This window comes from Artibeus jamaicensis, unplaced genomic scaffold (assembly GCF_021234435.1).
Source record: "Artibeus jamaicensis isolate MK-2021 breed Jamaican fruit bat unplaced genomic scaffold, CSHL_Jam_final contig_387, whole genome shotgun sequence".
Lineage (NCBI taxonomy): Eukaryota > Metazoa > Chordata > Mammalia > Chiroptera > Phyllostomidae > Artibeus > Artibeus jamaicensis.
In genome coordinates this window covers 11,913,397-11,933,711 of record NW_026521812.1, presented here as the reverse complement: position 1 = coordinate 11,933,711, position 20,315 = coordinate 11,913,397, and the positions used below count along the sequence as shown (strand labels likewise).

The following is a 20,315-nucleotide window of genomic DNA, read 5'->3' as shown; positions in this document are numbered from 1 at the left end:
TACAGAGGAGGTTCCAACCTGGGGCTGAAACTAAAAGGTGGACCACCATGTGGGTCAGGAGGCAATGGGGAATAATGCAAGACCTTGAGGGAAGCACTGTCTGGCGGGCCACGAGGGGGCGCTACATGACTTTGGATTAAGAACTGGAGATCGTGGTGACACAGCTGATGGTGCTGGGGACTGTGAGAGAACTGCCCAGTTAACTTGGAGTCTAGCTGAGCTTTAGACTTCTATTTCTTGTCCTGAGATGCAGTACCCCTGACTAGCTTGGTTTATCAAGGGGAGGCAAGATTGTGTGTGTTGGTGGATGTTTTAATGGGACTTTTAAATTTAACAGTGACATTCTGCAAGTACTTTAAACCCGTATAACTTTTGAATAAATCTTTTCCTTTCCAACAAACTGTGACATTGAGAGCACCAATTCCTAAGGGTGGTGAGCAAAGAACTCACAGTGAAACAAAGACGCCGGGGAGGGGGCTTGTTTTGGTAACAGTATCTGGGCTCCCCAAATAGATCCTTTCTACACAGTATAAAATGGATCAGTTCTATAACAGGACTAATCGTCAGGGGCAAAGGTAAAACAGAGATTACAGCTTTTACCAGAATTTGAGTCTTGGTGCCTATAGAGAGAGTGGGGTCATTACATAAGAAGAATAGGGTACAAGCATATGTTATAGAGAAAAATACAATTTTGTTGGGACTTAGATATTGAGAATCTAATGGTAAATAAGAGGGAATGTTTGCTAATCAAACATAAGGAGAGTGTCTGAATGGGGAGAAAGAGTGGTGTGTAGGGGAAACTTTAGCAGAAAAGGGCTTGTCAAAGCAGGACCTCATTCCATATTTAATAATGTCATTCCACTCAGGCTAAGAGATGGTTGCTCTGAAGCCCAAACTCCCAAGAACAGTCACAGTGGTAGGCAAGTTCATGGAGCCAAGGGCCTTCCTTGTTAAGGGAGTTTACTTTTTCTGAAAAAGACTTGATGAGTCAGGCTTGAGATAAAATCTTCACATGAAAATCAAGTGTTCAGAGTCCACTAATGCAAGACGTCTTTCATGGCCCGATGCACAGATCGTCTTTGAGAACAAGGCAGTTGTTACATGCACTTCTGTGTCTGCATTTTAAAATTCACCCCTAAAACTTTCCAAGAACATTCTACTTAAATTGTTAAAACCCTCCTCATTTTCTCTTTCTCCAGGAAAGTTGTAATTAATATCTTTGAACTATAACCAAAAAGTTTGAATGTGAGTAGAAATAAACTTTGTGTAAAATAAATGTTGAAAATCCAAATGGAATCTGGTGATTTGTTGTAAACTTGCTTCATTTGAAGAAACATGTGCTCTGTGTCCCTATGGAAAATATGGGCGTATCTGTGATTGTTACTGATAGAAAGTAAGAAACCGAGACACTCATGTCTGTGTTCTGCTCTGCCCTGCGTCAGAGGAGAGAGAGAAAGAGAAATAGGAACTCGTGGGACGTAAATCAAATGATTGCCTAAAGTAGCTGAACGTTAAGACAATTCTTTTACTATATTTCGAGAACAATAAAAAATATTGTAGATAGCTTAGCTATTTATTAAATATAATTATTTTAGCAATTATAAAAATCTTCCAAATAAGAGATAATATATGAAACATTTTGAAACTAATAATTTAATAATAACAATAATAGTAATGTTACTGATATTATTAACAATAGTCAGGGGCATCTGTTTTATATATTTTGTAGCTGGTGGGGATTGCTGGATCACATAACTCTTCATAAGCAAATCTTCCCAAGCTCTACCAAATATTGCATGTTGAACATGGGAAAGTTCTCAAAAAATGAAGCATATAATAACAGAAAATCTCTTGTTGAGCATAGCAATGAGAAATATATATACATATATGTGTACATGAAATAGATAGATAGATAGGTAGATAGATAAAGCTATACAATTGTACTTTGACTATGGTTTTATGAACCAAAAAGTATTTTAATGCTTGTTTGAGTGTAAATGAATAAAAACTAAATGTCAAAATTGCTGCTCTATCTTAATTAAATGGTAAATTTTTCTTCCTAAGAAGAAGTGGTAGAGAAAAGATAAACATTTTTGAGAATTGATTGTCCAAAACTGTTACAGAAACTTACTACTTTTTTTATAATGTCTCTGTGTACTCAGCACAACATTCCTTATATAAATTATACAATTTCTAAAATACACTAAAATATTTGCTCTGTGTTGATGGGGGAATTAATACTCATTTCAGTCACTTGATAATAAACATATTAATGTGTCTTAGTTAACTTTACTATGATACCATGGTTTCATTCTTTCTAAATAAATAATAACCAACTAAAATGATTTTTCCTCTCATGTTTATTGACTGTTAGATCCATATTTTCCAGAAGCAGAACGTGGCTCCCAAGTTATTATAATTATGTGTAATCCTAAGGACACTAAATATAAAATACAACACTTGCTTTCTTATTTTTCTCAGGTTTTATAAAAACTAATCAGAATGTAACTGTCAGTTTCAAAGTCAGAACTGACTGCTATTTGACTGAGAAAACAAGCCTAGACTAATAAACAGTAGTGGTAGCTGGAGAGCTCGTCCAAGGGCTCTCAGGGTGTGTTAGAAACATGTCCTTAAAACAGAATCACAGTGGCTGAGATGGCCTTAACATTCCCAACAGCTTGACTAAACCTAAACAGGTTTCTTCTTGATGATAGGCCCTAATCTCATTTTTGTTAGAACGTGTACTTTAGAAACTTTCATTATAAATTCTTTCTCCGTCCCTTTGAAATACAAATCTTCTACAACCAGAAATATCTTTCTTAAGACCTATGAGACAACCCTTTGAAATGTAATCATCAAAGGGGACAATGCCCCTCTTTTCTAGTCGCTGTAGGCATGTGAGAGACTGAACTCGAGTTAGCAACAGCTAGCAGACACAGGTGGCCTAATCACGTTTGGCTACCCACCTCCAACCTGCTGACATCCTCTGGTACCTTTATACTAGCTCAGTCCAGAGGTTAAAAACTCTCATTTTTTTCAGTTGAGTAAAACTCCATTCCTCCTATTGCAATAGACTTGACCCCTATTGCAATAGTTTTTAGTAAAGTCTTCCTTGCTTATCTAATTCCATCTTTTTTTGACAGCAGGAAATTTTTTGTTACGTCAGGACACCTACGAGAGGTGTTTGTTCCACACCCCTCACAGTCACATCTGCTGTGCAGCGGATAGACTATGACTTGTGTGTAATTTAACAAGATAACATCAGTTGCTTTCAGAGTTATAAGTAGTTGATACAGGAAAATGGGTGTGTATTTTGCATGTTTCTGAACTTTGATAAAATTTTGAGAGGTTATGTTATACCTTCTGTAACTTGGGAAAGACTAGATTAAAATTAGTTTTAAAAATAATTCACTCTTTTATGTGAGGTGAGGTAGAAAAATTACATTTTTGCAAAAGATATGCATATAATAAATAGATCCAGTCATCCAAAGGAAACACAGACAAGAAGACAGTCAAAACTAACTGAATATTGTTAAACTGTTCACACAAAAGGTATAGTGGAATTTTGCATAAAACATACCTTCCTTCTTTTCATCTTTTTTAGCTGCTGCTGAAATAAGGATAAGAAGTTGTGTTAAAACATTAAATGACCACTTCTCAGAATTCTTTTGGGAATAAAAGAATGTATTACATATAAACTCAATGGATATCTATGTACAAATTTATCTATCCAAATCTGAAATAAAAGAATGACCTAAAATGTTATTCCATAAAAAGAATTTTCAATTGAGATATAAACATAAAGAAATGAATAAAAATATTTAATAAGGATGTGTTTAGCCCTAACTCTTATCTGTAAACTGCTTTATCAACACTTTTATCTAATTACCTTAAAAGGATACTTCTAACAAGCTTTTGAAATTTTAGGTTACTATTCATTCAACAATACATCCTTTATTCTGGAAGAATGAGTTCTGAGCTGTCTTCTCCAATGTAGTTGGAATATAAAAGTGAAGAGTCTATGGCCCAAACTCAAATTTGAAAGCAGTTTCCAGATTATCTCTTCATTCTCTCCCCCTGAGCTCCTCTATTATGAGGCTGAAGTCATACTTTATTCCTGGCTGAAGTCATCGTTCCATTTCCACGGTGACCTGATCCTCAGTCAAAACAGGTGGTTGTGTATCTTTACAAGAACATGCAAACCTTAGCTGGAATGATTCCTTGAACTGGTAGTCATTTGCTTAAGGAATTATCTCTGAGCTGAATTTTCATGAGTATAAAACACAAAAGTGATTATAATACTAGCCCTCTCTTTCTACCTTCTATAATATTGGTTATATTTTCTATCAGAACTCTTCTAAAAAAAGTATCAGTTTTCTTGAACAACCTGATGATCAAAAGAAAATTAAAGCTTACATCATAGCTCTTAACCATTCTAGCATATATTGCTTATAAACAACATTGCTGAGTCAATGGCAATTAACCAACTCATTTTGCCAGTATTTACCAGCATGATTCTGCATGTGGTTGGGTCCAGGATGCAATCCTGTCATGTGCTAAGAAGTCTGCTACAAGAGCTTTCTGCCCAGAAACAAATGTGCCATCACCTAAATATATCTCCTTAACTGTTCACTATTGCATAGTGTGGTATAAGAGAAAAAATAAATCTTTTCTCCAATAAATGTTTTATTTTTTCCCCTAAACGTGTTCTGTAAAGTTTCCATAGATGACAAAAGCAGAACATTTGTACCCTTTTCTTACACTTCCATCACATTACTACCCATGGCTGAGAATAAAGGTCACATAAAGTCATTGCATCCCATTCTCTTCAGTTCCAGGACACTGGAGTTAGAATAGCTTTCCCAAGAAATGTGATTGCAGGTAATAGTTAAAAATAACTTTATAGGAAAATTATTTTAAAGATGCACTTTTCCTAAACTGGTGGCTTGAAGACTCAATATTTTCCTGAAGGTCTCTTAAAAAACACCACTCTTGTACCCCAAAGATATTAGTAAATTATAAAATAGATTTTCTCAGATGTCTCATAAAAACTAGGGTGATTTTTCACCCTAGTTTTTCCCAATCTGGAAACTGATTTTTCAGTCTTGGTATATAGATGAAGTAATAGAAGTTTAAAAACATTCTGACAGATTTTTCTAGTATGACACAATATTAGAAAGTATAACTGAAAATTTCATATATTATTTGTATATTTCTATATATCATTTGTCTATCCATCCATCAGTCAATCTATGGTTTATTTTTGAAGGTATAAATAAAAGCTCAATGCCTGAAACTAGGAGTCAAGATATTAATCCTAGGGTCCTTCCGTGGTTCCTCTGCAAATTTGGCATTTGTCTTAGTCATGCTTCTCCCATTACTAACATCAAGCTTTCTCCAATTACTGAAATACTTGAAATGTGTACCTTCATGCAACAATACCGCGTTTTCTCTAATAGTCCAGCAGATGGTGCTATTCTGCAATAAACAGCTTTTGTTTCTGTCAATAAAGTGCTATATAAGTGGGGAAAAAAAAGAATGTTTAAAGTGCTTCACTGCTTACCTTGTGCTGAAGCTTTCATAGTTCCTTGTTTGGTTTCGGGGGCTTTCCCTGGCTCTTATAAAGGGAAAAGATACATAAATTAATATAAACTACTGTCAGAAAAATATGCAACAAAATTTGTTTAAAAGGAAAAATTACAAACCAAAATCAAATACAGAAAACACTCAGCATTGTTAAGAACTGAACACAATTATTAGGGAGAGAGCTGAGAATTAGGCTTACTAACACAAAAATTAAAAAAACAAAGAAAAGCAGAACATAAAATTTCCTCGACTGTTTTTGCTTCACTGTTAATGACGATGGAACACTGCATTTGGTTAGCACCTAAATTTGAAAATCTTAAAATTCTTTGTAAATTATTTCCGTATGACCAGCCTTTTTAAAGACTAGAACATTTAGATATAAAGTGGCTCTTTGAAGGTTCCTGAGTGACTAACATGAGAAGAAAGCCCAGTACAACCAGTTTCCAGCTTTGTCTTCAACTTGATACCTTTCCCTCCACTGTGTGGCAGGGGCGCCGGGGGCAGCGTAGCCACAACTAAATGCATTGTGAGAGAAGAAGCTAGTTTCACACATTTTAAACCTTTCTGCCCTCGTCTTCATTTTCTTGTTTTTTCCCCTTTGTTCAGAATTTTCTTTTTAAAGAAACAGAATACAAAAACAGTTAATAAACACTTAAACGTTATTTAATTAGTATGAAAGATAAAAGGAGAAATAAATATTTCAAAAAGCAGTGGCTTATTTCATTTCATTGAGTAGTGGTCCCTGATTGTCTTTATTAAGTTTTCAACAATTGAATCATTGCTTAACAATAAGGGAAGGAAGATTCGGTCATTTGTCGTAGATATGGACCTTGACTCATTCACTCATCACATATTTATTTAGGATCCGCTATATGTATATAGTAGCTAGGTATAGATGTGGAAGTTGAAACACATATATATATTCAATCTTATTTAATTATCATAAAATGTCGATTTCAGTTAGTTTGATACTGAGTGGGCAAAAGCAGGTTTACAGTTATTCATACAGAAAAATAACACAATAATCAAGAAGTAATAATACAATAACAAACCGTGTTTTGCATCTGACAACTGTAAACCTATGTTTGCCAACTTTTGTATGACAATTTTAATTAAAGTTAAAAATAACAACATTTCATCAGAATAACTTGTCAAGGAATCATAAGCACAGAACCCATGTTTTTTTGGCCAAACAGAAGAGATTCAGTTTGGAATTCATTCTTCACTATTTGTTGGTGAGAAAATTATTCATTAATGTCATTTCTATTATTATGTAAATGCAAATTTAAATTGTCTTTTTATATAAAAAGTGTTGTTTGATACATACATATCATTTTCATTATTACTCTACTTATTTGCCAAACAAAATATCTTTTTCCAAAATTAAGCCCAGAACCCATTCTATTCATGATGTCTGTATTATTCATCTTTATTCCTCTCTGGAAGAAAACTCCATGCCAATGGTCATTCTGGTGCTGCCTTTGTTACACCTAATAGATGGTCTTGATAATCTGAGTCAAGATTCACCTATAAATATTGAATTCTTAACTAACATATTTCTAAGTGTTGCTCTAACTCTAAAAGCACAGGCTAGTGTTTAGTGAGTACTTAATAAATAATCGGTGAATAAAAAGCAGATAAAAAGATAGAGCCAAAATATTGCCAAAAGTGCCCTAAATTACTCAGATGTTTTACTCCTTAAGATCTCAACATATCAGAGAAATATAGAGTAATAAGTTATTTTTTAAAAAATTTTACAGTTGGAATCAGTGAAGTGTCATAAGATTTTTACACTTGCTTTTCCTCTTATCTTCTATTTTCTTTTGTGTCATTTCAGATTAATTATCCTAACTGAACCTTTTACACCTGAAGTTCTGTTGGACCATCCAACACACATAATTGTGAATTATGGAGAGCTTTCCTTAAGGTTTTACTTCTGCCATCAATCATTTGGTTTCTCTGTCAGCTGCTTTCACCCCCAGTGATCAGGGTGCAGATCATGCCCTTGACTGTTCAGGATTTCTTACGCTAGTATCCTGACAGATGACAGATTGGTCATCTTTCTGCAGAGTCACATCTTCCCTACCCTTATCCTGTCTGTGTGACTGTGTGCACCCTGAGTGCGCATGTTTCAAGGGCCCATACCCTGTGGACTCTCCTACTATGCGTTAGCTCCCAGCCCTGTAAAAATAAATCAGTCCACTGATGCACACTATACATTAAAGATATTGTTCCAGGTAAAAGGTGTTACTTTAAAGGGTTAGTTCTACAGACAATGACCACATGCAAAGGGATGATTTTAAAGAAGCTACGTTTCAAGATCATAGGAGTAAAATGTTGTTTGTCCTTCAGACTTTCCTATTCTTTCTCTGATTTCAGCTTTTAAGTCAATATATTAACAAACTATTACTTGAATGGTATTTCTGTAGAAATCAACAGTTTAAAACCAAATGCTATTCAACAAGTCTGTCAGCTTTCATTCCACACAACAAAAATATTGACTCCAAATCTATTGAGCATACATACGAGGTGATCAGACATAACATCTGTTTGTGTTGGCATTGCAGTTTTCGAAACTGCATGACTTTAAGGAGGGAGTCAACCCTGAGACCAGAAATGTAAAACATTAAAAAGGTCACAGCCAAAATTGTGTACGAGTGAAAACATATCAGATCCATACAGTTAGGGTGAAACAGTGAAGGGATTAAGAACTTCAAATTGATAGTCACAAAAGAGTCCTGGGGGATGTCAAGTACAGTATTGTAATAACTGTGTATGGTGCCAGGTGGCTCCTTGAAATATGGGACAAAACTCTCTGTAAAATATGTATATGATTGTCTGATCACTATGCCATACACCCAAAACTAATACAAAGTAGTATCCATTGTAAACTGTCATTGAAAAGTGAATTAAAAAAATAATAAAAAATAATCCATGAAATAAATTTTATTATAAGTATTTTTCTGCATCCTTTTGATTACTGCCAATTGCAAACTAAATTTTCATTAGAAAAAAGTCTCAAACATATATAAAATTAAAGAAGAAAGTATAATGAGCTCCATGCTCCCAGCACTTATTCAACAAGTATCAGGTAATGGCTTGTCTCATTTTCTCTGTATTACTCACTACCTACACCACCCATATCCCAAACAAAAAGTTCATTACATCAAATAATAGTACCTTTTTCCAAATTTTTATTTGATAATTTTAGTTATATCTTTCAATAAAATAGTGATTTCAATAAAAACACAGGGTGATTAATTCAACAAAAATTATAATAATTTTGAAATTGATAAATAATACTTTGGACTGCCGAATTAGAAACAGAATGGACTTAGATTAAAACGTCAGCATAATTTACTTGGGAATATTTTAGTAGAAAATTATTGGAAAAGTTAGTATTCTTAGGCTCCTGAAATATATTGTATTTATATAAACAAGTTGTCATGAGTCAGATAAACCAAATGGGTTAGTCTCTTTTGAATTCATAGGCATGGAACAGTCTCATTTATGAAATTGAATCTGCAAATATTTCATTCAGGAATTGATTTTTGCATAGAGCTTTAAGTATTCATTTAATATCATGAACTTTTCATCCACAGGACTCTGTTTATGCTTTTCATGTGAAATCTAAGCTGATTGAATTTTCAAATGTAGATTTTCATAACTTCAATAGCAAATGGACTGCCACACTGTAAGTACAGTATTGAACTTTGGCTAATGAAAAACAGATGAAAAATAATGGTGTTGTAGAGAATCATACTTACATTTTAAATATTTTCTAAGCAACCCCTCTGCCTGTTGTCCCAAAGTAAATCATTGCATTTTCATTTTTTTATCAACTGAGAAAGATTATTTTCTCTTTCAAAAGTAACAATGAGCAATTCCTGAATTATGTAAGTCTTTTCCCTTCTGCAAATAAAAGCAAAATAAATAAGAAAGATGTGCCCCTAAATGAAGGAAAGTGCCCCTTAGAGAGAAAAATTGATAGAGATATATGAATGAATACCAGCAGGTGGTAAACAAGGTGATGGGCTCTGATGAAAACTAGTTATTTCACAATATCCAGCCCACTGTACTCAGCAGTAAAGATTTCTATTTCAATGTGTACTCATATTTTAATTATTTACTTATGCTATTATAACTTCCATTAATCTATAAACTCCCTAAGATCATTGACTATTATTTATTCAACTTCATAACACTGCTCTAGCAAAATGCTGGGAAATTCTCTGTAATAAACATATAGGGAATTTATTGCATACAACATCTAATTATAAAAGTGATTAAAAAATCCAATTAAACAGGTTGAAATGAGACATTAAATTTAGAAATCTCTCTCTCTCCTCTTCCTTCCTCCCTCCCTCCCTCCCTTCCTCCCTTCCTTCCTTCCTCCCTTCCTTCCTTCCTTCCTTTCTTCCTTCCTCCCTCCCTCCCTCCCTCCCTCCCTTCCTTCCTTCCTTCCTCCCTTCCTTCCTTCCTCCCTTTCTTCCTTCCTTCCTTAGCTTGCGCCCTGACTGGAAGGTTTATGACCTTCTGGTTTATGGGAGGATGTTCCAACTAACTGAGCCACACAAGGCAGGGCAGGAATTTGTTTCATTTCAAGCCCTTCTTTTCTCTTTCATCAATGATTATGTATTTATTATGCAGAGTTTTGATTTTTAATTTTAGAACCTGATTTTCATTAGAATACCCTGTAACCCTAATTGAATTTGGGGATTTTGAAGAATTTCACTATTTCAAATAGGTTTCTAACTAATTTGTGTGGATTAGGAAATACAGGAATTCTATTTAAGGATGTAATATGAACCATACATTGTTTTAGAAGTGAGATTATGAATCAATCTACTTTCCTTCATTTTCCAATAAGAAAACAAACATTTTTATAAGCTATCTCTCGCTAAATCAGCAATAGTCCAAGGCATTTAGTCTGTTCTTAGGTCAGAAAATTGAACACAGAAAAGTTGAATGACTTCACAAACTATGACAGAAGTTAATATTTATTGGTTCAGCAACTAAACTGAGCCAGCAATGTAAAACCTTCTTGATCCCTCAAAATGTACACAACCTTGCAATTGAATGAGCTCCTAAAGTAGGACCTAAATTATTGTTTTCTAGTCTTACAAAGTCCAATATTATTTTCAGATATAGATACTCCAAGAATAGAGAAAGGTTAACATTTAAGCTAAGAATTACTATATGCTTAAAAGCTCTGAAGCTAAGCCTTTTATACTTGTATCTCCAGGAAAGCACACCTCAGGGGCATTGCTTCCTTTCAGTATGGTAATTACCCCATTGAGATGAAATTAATCATGAAGCAGCCTTGGGCCATCCTGTCTGACCAAGGGGACTGAAGCTTGAAAGGAGGGCCTATTTGCTGCCAGATATGCAAATTGCCTAAGGTGCACAATGCAGAAATATGAATAATTTATCAAAATAATCTGTTATTGCTAGAGGTTAAAAATCTAAATAAACTGGCAGCATCATTTACTATATGTAGCATAATTTAGCTAGACTTTTTTCCTCCACAAAATCTTCATCCCTTAAACAATGTATTTGTTTCAGAATTTAAGTAGTCTTTAACTTAATTAATATCTTAACATCATAGTGTTTAATTCAGAAGAAAAAATGATTATTTCATGTTTGTTGAAATAGTCCCTTGATTTTATCTTAATTTTTAATAACATAGACTATCATTTCCATTGAAACCATTCTAAGAATTTCTTAATTCGAAAAAAATAATATTGATGCTTTAATTAAATCTGAGTTGTATCCTACAGTGTCTATACATGGAATCAGCTTTTAAACTATTATTCAGAGAGAATTAAGCATAATAAAAAACCTGGGAGACATCAGGGAGAATACTCACAATTTCAATAATGTGCATTTTACTTTCAGATCATCTAGCTGTCTGGATAGAATGTGTAAGAATGACAGGTTTCTTAAGCATTTAACAAATTTAGAATTTAGAGCCGAAAGGCAAAGTATTAATTTATTTAATTGATTAAAAAAGGAAATTTTATTTAATAAAATGAGAGTTATTAATGAAACACAAATCATTTGAACCTTCACTCTACAAAACTATCTGACCTGTAGAGGTAAAGACTGGTTTCATTTAAGTTAAGCAAAAGACCCTAGCCATACAGCTGATAAAACCATGAAATGCAATGCCATGGGAACATAGGGGTCCCTTTCCGGGGATGCCAGATGAGTCCTTAAAGGTACATATTTGCTTGAACAAAGAGGGAGCCCAAGCTGATCCCTTTCTACCTTCTATAGCCACTTCCTCAAATCAGTGACTATGAGCACAGATAAGAGTTCTTGAAATTTTACCTATCTTATGTTTTGATGGCAAATGTCTTGATTACTTATTCATTTATCATTATGGCTTGTGTTGTTAGTCCTTCATTAGCACAAAATAACCATTCCCTTTTATTTGATAATCTTTTTAAAGCAAGCATTCTGACCACCAAACTAGACTGTTTCTCATAGAAGTATGTAATTCTTTAGAGCAATCAGGACTCAGGTAGAAAAATGACAGTTTTTATGAAATATGTTATAATTTGAAAAAAATTACTGACCTCCCTGTAGGGGTGATTTATTTTCTTAGTTTGGATTGATTTGGGCTCCTTAAGTGAAATTTAAAGAAGATTTTTAAAGAGTCAAAAAGTATTTGAGAAAGTGAGCTTTTTAAATAAGAACACAGAATCTAACTATTCAGCAATATTTTCCAGTTAAATATTTGCAATCTTAAAAATTGAGGTGCTGTTGGTAGGCACCTTAACTCTAATTTACACACAGGATTAGGAATGGTTTTCTCATTAATTATGGGACGGCATCATGATCTAAATCCAGCCCTTAAAAAAACACCAGCCCTATCGTTCTAACAATTAGTATGCTGTCTGTGAATATTACTATTCTGTTTTTTACTTTTCTAGACAATAAGAAATGAGCACACTCTTTTAAGCTCATTACCCAATTTGAAAATGACATAAACAAACAGAATTACAAGTGTAAATGTAGCTTTATAAAATAGAAAACAATAAGAATGGTGGAAGTAGAAACTGAAAGCAAAGACTAGTTTATATTTATTTGTATTCTCAATCTCTAACACAGTTCTTGGCACTGAGAAGGCATCCAGTAAATGTTTTTGCATGAATAAATAAATAAGGATTTGGAGACAAGGTGTTTGAAAAATCACATCATATTCTTGAAAATTCTAAACCAAATGGGTAGCAAGTCTCATCAAACTGCTCAGGCTCACGAGTCCTTTTTGTTCTGTGGTACTGCAGGTGTCAATCAGAAGATGTTCCAGTACACTGCAGAGCGAATCTACATTTCTTGTAAAAATGGTAACATTTATTACAGTGATAAATTAGAATGATTTCTAAACAGAAGGAACCCTAAAATGGGAGTCCTAAATCAAGCAATCAGAAAGAATTCAGAGATTTATTTTTTAGCAAACACTTTCTGCTAAACATTGCCCTCTAGTTGTACAGACAGTTTAGGGAATGAACAGCACCCAATTTGATTTATGTAAATGAACACATACTTTAAGTAATTGGTGAGGTTCATCACTCATTCTTTTTTCAGTATTCATTGCATGTGTACTTACTGGAAATAAGACATCGCCACTCACACACTGGTTAAGAAGTTACATGAAAAGGTTAAATAAAGGTTATAGTCATCTGAGTTGTAGATATTGGCAATTTTTAAGGTGGCAGGCTATAGATAAGACGTGAAGGAGAGATAAAGTATAGAGCCACAAAAGGGCAAGGGAAAGGAGACTGCAAAGCAAGTGAATGATTAAGGATTCCTGTGAGATTCTGCTTCAGACTGGCTAGGGCAGAACAGTCTCATTGATGCTAATGTGAAATAAAAATAAAATTTAAAAACTTTTTAATCATAAATTATGGGCAAAATAATTAACTTTGAAATATGATCAAGTGGTATGTGTTTTTTTTTCTTAGAACATCGAGAGCCATTGCATTTTTGAGCAGGAAGTCACACTGTACCATTTTGAAGAGATAAAACTTTTCATGATCGTCAGGAGAAAAGGTGTATCTGGTAGCATAGAAGCCGGGTAAGTTGTCATTGAATTACTCCAGTTGATAATGTCTTATAGTTGGCAAGTGTGTGTGGAAATGGAAAGAAAATAACAAGTTAGACATTTAAAAGGAGATATTAATAGAATTTTTAGATTTGTATTACATGTGCAGAGGAGGAAGAAAATGTTTGTTCAAATAAAATAGGTTCTGGACCTGATAATCAAATTAATTTTAATATAATTTAATTAAAGTTTATAATACACATTGAGTCTGAGACAATAGTGGAACTTCAAGTGAAAATGGTGAGTAGACACTGGAAAAAAATATGGGCCCTGAAGGAATGCAAAAATTCTGAAGTTATCCACACAGAGGTATAAATTAAAATTATGAGAGTTACAGTAAACTTATTTTTGTAAGGGACACTTAGAAGGCCTCAAGTTGCCATCCTACTGAGAAAAATATTGGTTGATAGATATAAGGACAAACCAAATAATGTTTGTTTCAACAAGGTCTAGAAAAGAGGACACTTAAAAGGGGAAAGAATAAACCTCAGAATTAAATGAAAAGATCATTTGTTTTGCTCTCTAGAGAGTCCCTGGTAATATTTGTGAACATAATTTGACAACTGGGTTGCCAATAGAAGGAAGTGTATTGCTTTGTGCCTGCCACAGCCTATGGATAACCAAGGCTGTGGTTACACTGGTGCTTGTGGTTCAAGACATCCTCAGCAGTAACCAACAGAAAACTTGGAAAGAAAATAGGTTTATCACTTACAAGTCCTGGAAATTACATGGCAGATATGGAGCAATGCATCATGGTTAGAGGTAGCAGGGCGGGGAGGAGACAGACAGACAGAGAAGGAACAAGCAAGGAACTCGGACTTAGGTTCTGCTTTAATTGGAGCAGAGGGTGGAGCCTGGGGTTTAGCAAGCTTTCTCCTTGTTTCTTGCCTCTGCCCGCGAGGCAGTCAACGGGGTCCGCCGATATACCTATAACGGATGAAGGGGGATGGGACAGGAGGCGTGAAGAATGGCAGCAAGACAAAGGATTCTGATCAAGCTGCAAATTTTATTTCAAAATGGAGGGAGTTATATAGAGGAGGGCAGTGGAGGAAGTGCAGTGGATAGGTGGCTTCAAAGCGTGCTCTAGCCTGCGATTGGCCGGGGGGGTGCATGGCGGGCGCGTGATCAAGGCACTGATTGGTGTGCCACCCGCATGTCCAGGAGGGGGAGTTCTATGGCTCCTAACCGCAGCATCCTGTTATTCAGGCGCAACCTTCAGGTCGGATTGTATCAGCCTGTTTCAGGCTTATCCCAGCCCCCAACAGTTTCTAAATGTAAGACCAGGCCTTTAAAGCAAGGGAAAATAAACAAAAACAAAAACAAAAACAAAAAACAAGGTGCCCGTATTGAAATAAACTAAAATCTCTAAAACAAAGAGCTAGGGGTGAGGTTTGGGAAGGGGACAGGCCTGCTTCTTTACCTAGTCCTGTGGCTGGCAACGTGTTTATTCAAGAGACCCATATTTGAAGTGGATGCCACTTTCAAGTAGATACCTTGGCATTCAAGACTTAAATTAGCTATTTGTGTTACAAACAAAACAAAACAAACAACTGTTAGGGCTTATATATACTGCATTTGTCTTTAGGGGCTTAAGGCGAGTGGTGACCAAGTCAAGGTAGAGAGTGTATGCCACTTGTTTGACAGGTATGGCAGAGGGCACTAGAAACAAAGAGAATACAAAGTGGCCTGAAGGTAGCTGGAGGGTTAACCAAAAGCTTTTTTTCTAGACAGGTGACTCAAGTTTTGTTGGAAGAGAGTAGAGAAACACATAATGGAGAGAAAAATACCAAACTGTCTGGGAAGTGTGGTAGCAAATAGGATAATGAGATCCCACAATGTGCGAGAAGGAATAGGAAAAAAGTGTAGGTGGAGGCATCTACCTGGAGAGAAAAGGCATATCTTCCTTCTGGAAATTAAAAGGACCCTACTGACGTGTCAAGAATGCACAACGATTTCCTGTACTGACAGCACTGTATCAATGATGACACAATAGTTAGAGCACAAGAAAGAGGCCCATATTCAAAATACATTTACTTTAATTAAAAGTGGGATTTTATCAAAAAGGAAGCCCTGGCTGGTGTAGGTCAGTGGATTGAGTGCGGGCTACGAACCTAAGGGTCATCAGTTCGATTCCTACTCAGGACACATGCCTGGGTTGTGGGCCAGGTCCCCAGTGGGGGCCACATGAGAGGCAACCACACATTGATGTTCCTCTCTTTCTTTCTCCCTCCCTTCCCCTCTCTAAAAATAAATAAATAAAATCTTTTAAAAAAGGAAAATGGTGACAGTTGGATAAAGAAATAACCACAAAAATATTAGAGAGAACAATTTAAAAATAAAGGTAATTAAGAATAAAATAGTAATAAAGAAATGACAGTAGAGGGGGAAAATGGGGAAAGACACTAAATATTCAAATTGTTATTGACATGTCAGCTTCTCTAATGCATAAGGTTGTTATTAAACATGCGAGTGCTCCAATATATAAAGGTTACAGGGCAATGTTTCTTTTTCAAACTAAAGAGGACCATTGGCAAATAATTAAATCTTTAACAAAGACAGACAAGGACTATTTGATTATTTTCTTCTTTTTGATATCAAGACCTCACTCTTCTTGGGCTTTTATCAATATTCAAGAAGAATAAAATCTTTGAATAGGCTGAAGATAGTCTGTTCAATAAATAGTTTAAGGAAAATTGGACAGATACATGCAAAAAATGAAACTAGACCACCTTCTTACACTGCACACAAGAATAAAATCAAAATGGATCAAAGACTTAAATGTTAGGCGCGAAACCATTAAAATCCTAGAACACATAGGCAGCAAACTCTCAGACATTGCTCCTGGCAATTTTTTTTTATCGGATGTATCTCCCCAGGCAAGGGAAACAAAAGAAAAAAATAAACAAATGGGAGTGCATCAAATTAAAAGTTTTTGTACCATAAAGGAAACCATCAACAAAATAAAAAAAAACAACCCATAGAATGAGAGAACATATTTGCTGGTATATCTGATAAGAGGTTAATATCCAAAATTTACAAAGTACTCACAAAACTCAACATTAAAAAAACAAACAAACAACTCTATTTAAAAATGGACAAAAGACCTGAATAGACACTTCTCCAAAGAAGTGGCCAAAAAACGTATGAAAATATTCTCAGTGTCACTAATCATCAGAGAAATGCGAATTAAGAAGAAAATGAGATATTACCTTGCATCTGTCAGAATAGCTATCATCATTAAATCAATAAACTACAAGTTTTTAGAGTTGCCCTTAATGAAAGGCCAACTCTTTTGCACTGTTGGTAGGAATGCAGATTAATGCAGCCGCCGTGGAAAGCGATATGGAAATACCTCAAAAAATTAAAGCTGGATCTGCCTTTTTACCCAGCAATCCCACTTTTGGGAATATATCTGGAGAAACCCAAAACACTGATTCAAAAGAACATAAGCAGCCCCATGTTCATTGTAGCATTATTTACAATCACCAAGATATGGAAGCAGCCCAGGTGCTCATCAATACATGAGTGGATAAAAAAACTATGGTATGTTTACACAAGAATATTACTCTACCACTAAAAAGAAGATAATTTTACTCTTTGCAACAGCATGGATGGACTTGGAGAACATCAAGCTAAGTGAAATAAGCCAATCAGAGAAAGACAAATACCATATGACCTCACTTATATGTAGAATCTAATGAGCAAACTGAACTAACAAGAAAAATGGGGACAGACTCAGAGAGGGAGAGCAGGATGACAGCTAGTGGGGAGCAGGGAGGTTAGGTGATGAAGGGATTGAGCAAAAAGGAAAGAGGACTCATGGACATGGACAACAGTGTGGTGATTGCAGGGGGAGAGAAAAAAGGGACTGAAAGGGAATGAGGAAAATACAATAAAGATTAAATAAAATACTAAAACAAATAAAATTATTTTGAGATTCAAAAAAAGGAAAAGTACAAGCCCTCGAGCTAGATCAGATAGCTGGGGTTCCCCACTCCCGTCTGTGTGCTTGGAATGTGCTCCTTCTTTGCCTTCCCCACACTGGAAGCTGCCCAAGGACACGGCCATGAAATACAAATGTGATGAAACTAATTGGACTGGATACATGACTGACCCCATTTAAGACCCCCATATAAAGTAAAAAATATTTTTAGAGACAGGGGAAAGGAGAGTGAAAGAGAGGGAAAGTGACATCAATGTACAAACGGTTTATCAATCAATGTACAAAAGCAATGATTGCTTCTTGCGAGCCCCAAATAGGGACCTGACCTGTAACCCAGCATGTGCCCTTGAGTGGGAATTGAAGTGGCAAACTTTTTGTTCACAGGCTGGCACTCAGTCCACTGAGCCACACCAGCCAGGGGCTATATAAAGTTTTAAAATGTGGTGGGTGGATACACAGAACTAATTATTCTGCAGTTGACTAAGACAATATTCATATATATGCCTTCTTTTGCTTATTAAACCTGCCATGTACCAATCTTCGAATTTCTGCCTTTTTCTTTGGGCTCTCTCTACCTCCCTCTGATGGAAATCTATTTCAAATTACACCAGGATTCTCCCTGGGTGGTTGTGCCTGAACATATGCAATTAATTATTTATCTACACATACAGGTGATCTTATTCACTGTTTATTGTCTCTGGGATGTGCGGGGAAATATGCACTACACATTTAAGATGAAATGTCACTGAATGACTGAGTTATAGATAATGGCCCATATTTGTTCTTAACTTAGAAATTGATGAACTGTTCTTTAGTGCATATTTGAGTCACAGCTCTTAAGAGTTCACTAGCTATCAGAGAGGTGCAAATTAGAGTCAGAATGAGATACCACTTTACACCGGTCAGAATGGCCATCATAAACAGAGCAACAAACAACAAGTGTTGGAGAGGTTGTGGAGAAGAGAGGACCCTAATCCATGGTTGGTGGGATTGCAGACTGGTACAACCACTGTGGAAAACAGTATGGAATTTTCCAGAAAACTAAAAATGGACCTGCCTTTTGACCCAGCAATTCCACTACTGGGATTATATCCTAAGAACCCTAAAACACCAATCCAAAAGGACCTATGCACTCCAATGTTCATAGCAGCACAATTTACAATAGCCAAGAGCTGGATGCAACCTAGGTGCCTGTCAGTAAATGAATGAATCAAAAAATTATGATACATATGCACAATGGAATTCTATGCAGCAGAAAAAAAGAAGGAGCTCTTATCCTTTGCAACAGCATGGATGGAACTGGAAAGCACTATGCTGAGTAAAGTAAGCCAGGAGTTGAAAGACAAATACCATATGATCTCACCTTTAACAGGAAACTAAACAACAAAACAAACAAGCAAGCAAAATATAACCAAAGACACTGAAATAGAGAACAGGCTGACAGGGACCAGAGGGAAGAGGGGAGGGAATTTCAGGGGGAAAATGGGAGGGATTTAGAGGAACTAGTATAAAGGACACATGGATAAGAACTAAGGGGGGTGGAAATGGGAGGGAGGTGGGGAGCACTGGGGTGGAGAGCTGGGATGGGAGTAAAAGACAGAAAACTGTACTTGAACAATAATTAAATTAAAAAATAAGTATTCTAAAAATTTTTTTTAAGAATTCAAATGCTCTGTCAGTTCATATACTAATGATCTAAATAAATAACAGTGCTTCACAACGTTGGCTTTCCACTAAGGGTATTTCACTCCTCTATTCTCTCCTTTCTATCAATATTAAAGAAATTTATGTACACATCTCGAGAAGAGTCTCCAATGTCAGGCACGCAGATTTAAACTTAAATTGGTATTTAACAAGAAGACTGGAGGTTCTCTCAGCAGCAAAATTACAAGGTGAGGTCATTTAGGATTGACATTGCCTCTGAAGCCCACATTCTCACATATTTCAGCAAATGTATCCTTTTTCTTAGAGGAGCATTTCATGAGGCATAATAGGTAACTTTAGCAGATGATCTCTCATTGTGAATATTCAAAATCCACACTTATCTGTACAAAAAGGGGAGCTATTATTTGATTACTAGAACAATGTGCACAGAAGCATTTGAGAATAAGGGAATGGATGCTAATACTCTTCCTTTGTATTAGCTTTCATGCACTCACTTCAAAATTGTTTTGAAAACAATTTTCTACATACTTTGGTAAAAGGCAAGGTACTAGTCTTCTAACAAATGATTTCATTGAAATCTCCTTTCAGAGCCATGAAGCTAACAATGAACCCATCCCCAGCATCCCACAAATGGTCCGAATCCCAAAGGACCAATTTGAAGGCAGTGGAAGTCTTATAAATATGAACTATACATGTGAGTTCAAAAACCAAAAAAGAATTTGGACAATCTATGTTACAAAAATTTACAGATGACTCTTTATAGGACATAAAACATTTTTTGAGGATTTTAACATTAAGGACTTTAACCTCAAAAGCAAACAGAATGAGTTTTCATACTATATAATGTGGCTGAAGGAGGCCAAAGGTAAGAATGCTATAGAGGTTACCATGTTACACCTGCAGACCAAATACTTAGCACATCATCATATATCTCTCTGCCAGGCTTGCATGATGATATGAAATTTTAGAAGTCAATTTAATTTAAGAAACAAACTGATATTGTGGCAGGCA

At 35.5% G+C, this 20,315-nt stretch overlaps 1 protein-coding gene across 1 annotated transcript in view; it reads right to left on the bottom strand.

Annotated features, from left to right (window-relative positions):
* LOC119045002 (triadin-like) overlaps window positions 1-20,315 on the bottom strand; it is a 158,638-nt gene that overhangs the window by 102,840 nt on the left and 35,483 nt on the right. The window contains exons 4-5 of the mRNA XM_053664795.1: window positions 5,564-5,617; window positions 3,581-3,610 (exon numbers count right to left, since the gene is read on the bottom strand). Of these exons, the coding sequence (XP_053520770.1) occupies window positions 3,581-3,610; window positions 5,564-5,617 (84 nt within the window). The remainder of the gene's footprint in view (window positions 1-3,580; window positions 3,611-5,563; window positions 5,618-20,315) is intronic.